Genomic DNA, 5,290 nt, shown 5'->3' on the forward strand with positions numbered 1-5,290 from the left:
TTTCCAGATGACAGTTTCTTAACAAAGGGAAAGGAATGTGCAGCTTGTTGCAGCAGACCCAAGTGCATTCTCGTCCCCAGAGGCCGCGATTCTTTCGGTCAGCACCGAGAATAACGACCTCTGGCTGGTTCCGAACCAGGAAGTCCGCGAATCACGGACTTCCCGCTCGTCTGCGCAATCTCAGAAATTTGAAACAATTAGTAGCTGTCAACGGTTATCAAAATAGACCCCCACTGAGACTGCGCGTATTTCGGAACCGGCCAGAGGTCGTTATTCTCGGTGCTGACCGAAAGAATCGCGGCCTCTGGGGACGAGAATGACGCAAGTGGGGAGGAACCCGTGATGAATCCCTAAGAGAGTCTGCGTGGGAGGCTATCTAGTCATTAGAGTTATTAGAAACTAAAGTGGTTGATCTTGTATTAAAAACAAGGAAGTTTTTACGGGCCCTTACTCTTTAATAACATGGGTGTCAAATAACTCCTTATCTTTGGCGTGAAATTTCGGCGTTAATGTGAAATTACAATGCTGCCATGGCAACTTTTCCTACAGTAGCAAAATGGCGTCTTATGAACGTAATTTGTCACCCTTGATATTTAATAGCTAATCAAATGGTCTACTCATGAAATTAGGTAATAATTTTACGCGCGTTTTGTCCAAAATCAAATAATTTACCGAACCTTTATATTCCCTAATTTGACTCGTCACCATTTGATTATCGATACAAATTAAACAAAATTACAGGACGCAAAAATTAAGCACGTTTAAGGAACATTTGTATTCTAGCGAAAAGGCGACAGCGACAATTGTATTGCAGCCAAAAAACGACAGTGACATTTATCTCTAGCCAAATAGGCGACAGGTGGGCTGGAAAATGAACGACAAAGCGACATCAGAATCCCCCTTGGAAGGCCTCAATAATAGCATGTTTACGCCACTGGCGAACACAAATAATCTTTATTATTACCACGAAAGTTGAATTGCGCATTGAAAGAAGCCATACATATGATAGGTACGCTTAAGTGATTCAGTAGACTGCGAGCAGTATCTCTTTTTCTTCAGATTTAGTGATAGCAGTGCACTTCCAGCACGCGCGTGGGCATTTGCGTGTATCGCGTTTTGCTCGTTTTCACGTGACGTCATATAGGCCTCTATTTTTATGCATATTCCATGGATACATTTGTATTGTTTTGTACACCAATATGGCCGCCAAGTCACGTGAGTTTCATGTGATGTCACAGCGGCCATGTTGGTGTACAAGAACAATAGACGTTCTCTTCTTTGGGAACCAAACTCTATTTTTATGCATATTCCATGAATACATTTTGTATTGTTTTGTACACCAATATGGCCGCCAAGTCACGTGAATGAAAACCATCTATAAAGAGAGACTGCTCGTAGTCAGTGGTTCTGACAAAAAGATATATATTAGCAGGAATTCTCGATATACAAGGCAATCGATTGCATACTACATGATTTTCCTGGTTATCATCGGTTCGTTATTTTAACTTTGAGGTGATTTAAAGTCTTGTATTTTCGTGAAAATTATCAAAAGTTACTTGCGTTTCGATGGAATTGGACACCACAGAAATAAGATGAATTCCCGTGTTTGCAGGCGATAATTATAAACGAAACCGCTGATTTTGACTTGAGCACTTAAAAATAGAGAACATTTTGAAAAGATCTTTTCTATATTTCTCATTTCTGACCGGATAAATGACAATGTTTATTACCGAATTTCAATACTGGAGGAACTTGGTTCTGATAAAAAATTAACCAGGATCTAGGAAGTCTTAATACATTAGGTGTGACTGTGGCAGGTGTTCGGTACTCGTCTATTAAACTTGTGCTTATTTAGAGTCTTGTGTTTTCCTGGAAATTATCAAAACGTAGTTGCGTATCTTTTATAGAATAGGACACCACACAAATAACAGAAATTCCCATGTTTGCCGGCGATAAAGGAATGATCTTATTTCGACATGAGCATTTAAAAATAGACAGCATTTTGAAAAGAGATTTTCTATATTCCTCATCTCTGACAGGATAAATGACGATGTTTATTACCGAATTTCCATACTGGAGCAACTTGATCATATAAATTACAACGAGAGAAATTTCCCCGCATGAAATGCAAAGATGTATAACCAAGCTTAAAACCTGAAAGGGAAGCCAAGTTAGCACAAACGCTGTTGTTATCAACACTACCGTCTTAGTCAATTTTACATCTTTGGTCCCCTGAACTTGATGGCGCACTTTTCGAGACCTCTCTTTCTTCCAAAGGACAAAGTAAGCTACACAGGTTAGGAGAATGGATATCGATATGAATATCGATGTAAAGACCACGGAGGATTGTCGATGCCGCAAGGAAAGTGCAATTATGGTCACAATAAACGCCATTATCCACGGAATTGCTATAGCAACGGCATACGCTTGGGTTTTCAGAACTCGGTGACGAAAGGGCCAACCAATGGCATACATTCTCTCCAATGCAATCACAGCAAGGGTAAAGATGGAAGCAAACGCAGCAAACATATCGACACCTTCGTAGATTACAACTAAAATTTTAAGATACCGGTAGCTGACATTGTCTATATATAGGTACATAAATGTGATATAAAGTGGAACTGCGACCAGTCCAACTAGAATATCTGCTACCGCCAAGCTTATAAGGAGAAAACGACGCCGTTTGCGTAATTTCTTCTTGTGAAATATGATTATGGTTAGTATATTTCCACCAGCAGCCAAAAATGCGATCACTGCAAACAACGAGGCCCATACAAAATTCCACGTGCTAAAATTCATCCTTGCAATTTGTCTTCCTGGAAAAAAAGGGTGAATGGATGGTTTGTATAGGTCAGTAATCCCATGATTTCTAGTGCAATTTGGTATAAATAAGCAGGAGTCAATTTTTTTGACGAACAAAGTGCAATTTGCAGTCTGAAAAAATGTACAATTGCTTATTTATGCTTCATGCTCCATACATTCTGACTGATATTGTTGGCAAGGCATTGCTCTGGGCGAGCTCCGTTTGCTGGGATACAAGACTCTGTTGAATCAGCCTCCGCCTAGCTTGCAAAAATGGTGAATGACCTCCTGGGAGTCCCGGATGACAGAAATCCCAAACTGCAACATGGGAAATTACTAACTAAGCATGTCACACTCAGCATAAATCCATTTATTTCCTCTGGGCAATAAATTTCCTTTATTCCAAATTATACGAGAAAAATCATGCGATTACCTATTAAATTTATGATATAACTGTGAAAAATTCACCTTTATTGCACTAATTTCAACTATCTATTCTGCACTAATTTCACTTTTTAGAACTCTTTTTGGGATTAGTTGACGTGCTCTCAGCCAATCGAAACGCTGAAAGTTTTGAATGTATATTATTCAGGACTGTACGTAATGGACTGTTTTGTAGTCATGCATGACATAGCGTTAATTAATTGGTATCGACTGACATTAGCCCTTGGGAGTCTTGCAGCCACGAAATAAGTTTTAGTCATGTAACCGGCTTCATTAGTTCCCTTTGACCTCATTTTCCAAATTTATACCTTTATTGCTGCAAAAAATAGTGAAGCTTTTAGTTCCAAATGCAAGCTTTTTATTGTCTTTATTCCCTCTATTTTTTGTGCATGTTTTCTTGCACGTAGTGCTTGCCTACATTTTGGACTCACTTATCGGTGAGAAAGATCATCGAAAATGTTTGAGCAACTTAACTTAAGCAGTTGCAAAAAAAACAAGGCTGGCATGAACTAGATCCAAACCCATGACCGCGAGATTGAGCTGCACTTGCTCTACCAACTGAGCTCGCCTGCGTGGCAGGCGTTAAAAGGGGAGGAAGAGGGAAGGAAAACGGGAGGGTACTGGGGAGAGGGGAAATAAACACCTACAATAAAATCCCTTTGTTTTCATTTCTGCGGCCGCTGGCGGCCGCAAAATTGCGATTGGTTAATTTCGCGACGTGAGTCTCTTGAGAATTGCCCCACGCAACATAACGTCGGGCGAGGAGGTTGTCGAAGGCTTTTTATCGATAATTATAAAATTAATTTCTCTTGAACTTTAAGCAGTAAAAAGCAGAAACGTCGTCTAAAATTCAGCGCATTGCTACAGATGAACTGTGTTTGAACTGATGAGCGCAACGACAAATAAAATTTTTCGAGTCAGTTTGCAAGGCCAAATATTTAAAAATTAATTTCTTGTGAACTAACAGCGCTAGGAATCTGAACTTTGCATACAATTCAGCGCTTTGCTATAGATTTTGAACAGGAGCGGATGAATACAAGACGAAATAAAAATTTTCGAAGTATTGCGACATAGAAAATTCAAAAATTTGTTTTTCGTGAATTAAAAGCCCTAAAAATCTGAAACTTTGCTTACAATTCAGCGCATTGCTATAAATTAACTGCCGGCAATTCGGGTGTATACAAAACCTGGGCTAAGCCATGGCCCACCCTATCGCCTACCCTACGGCCGATCCTGAATATACTATTTTTGGCTGAAATAACAGAAAATAAAAATAAAAGAATAATAAAAAATCCTTTAGTGACAAAAGAAATACCAGAAAATTTCCTTACTTAGCATCTTGTGGACGGCTACGTGACAAGTCCCTCTTCATTTAAGGCCAAGTAGTTTTTCTATTAGCCCCATGCCCCTCACTGGTGTGCCTGAGGTACCGCCATCTTGAAGGCATCGATTTTTCATGGCATCGTTTGACCTTTTGCAATTTGTCACTAAGGGACTTTTTCCTTTTTCTTTTTTGTTTTTGTGTTTGTTTTGTTTTGGTCATTTCGGCAACAACTAGCAAATTCAGGGTAGGCCAAGGCCTAGCTCAGGTTTTGTATACACCCGTGAAATTCGAACGACGCCAGCTTATTTTCTGTCCCTTCCGATCGATTAGACAGCAACTTTTTGCCTTTCACGTCATGTATTGTACTTAAAATACCTTGCCGTGAAACGTTTCGATGGTCGTCTGGCCACAAAACAAATGCGTGCCTGTTCTGTCGCACGTTGTAAAAATCATCGCACTTGTTATACCTGTCGCATTTTGTAATAAAACTGTCGCACTTCGTAATTCCTGTCACACTTTGTAACTTTGTAATAAAATAGCTAGCTGTCGCACTTGATAATAACAAGTTGTCGCACTTTATAATAAGCTTTCAAATTTCCTTTGAATAGTATGTTTGGTAGAAATTGTATATGACTTAAGTAATCCGCCAGGGCACAAATACGTTGTTCCTTCAGGCTTGATATTTTACTCGGCATACTAAACCAATACAAGGTGATGAAT

General features: G+C 39.5%; 1 protein-coding gene across 1 annotated transcript; it reads right to left on the reverse strand.

Annotated features, from left to right (window-relative positions):
• Positions 1-1,851: 1,851 nt before the first annotated feature.
• On the reverse strand, positions 1,852-2,799 carry LOC138040805 (histamine H2 receptor-like). Its single transcript, XM_068886472.1, has one exon. The coding sequence runs from the start codon at positions 2,797-2,799 to the stop codon at positions 1,852-1,854; it is 948 nt and encodes a 315-aa protein (XP_068742573.1).
• Between the last annotated feature and the right edge of the window lie 2,491 nt (positions 2,800-5,290).

Source organism: Montipora capricornis, chromosome 3 (assembly GCF_036669925.1).
Source record: "Montipora capricornis isolate CH-2021 chromosome 3, ASM3666992v2, whole genome shotgun sequence".
In the NCBI taxonomy this organism is placed as follows: domain Eukaryota; kingdom Metazoa; phylum Cnidaria; class Anthozoa; order Scleractinia; family Acroporidae; genus Montipora; species Montipora capricornis.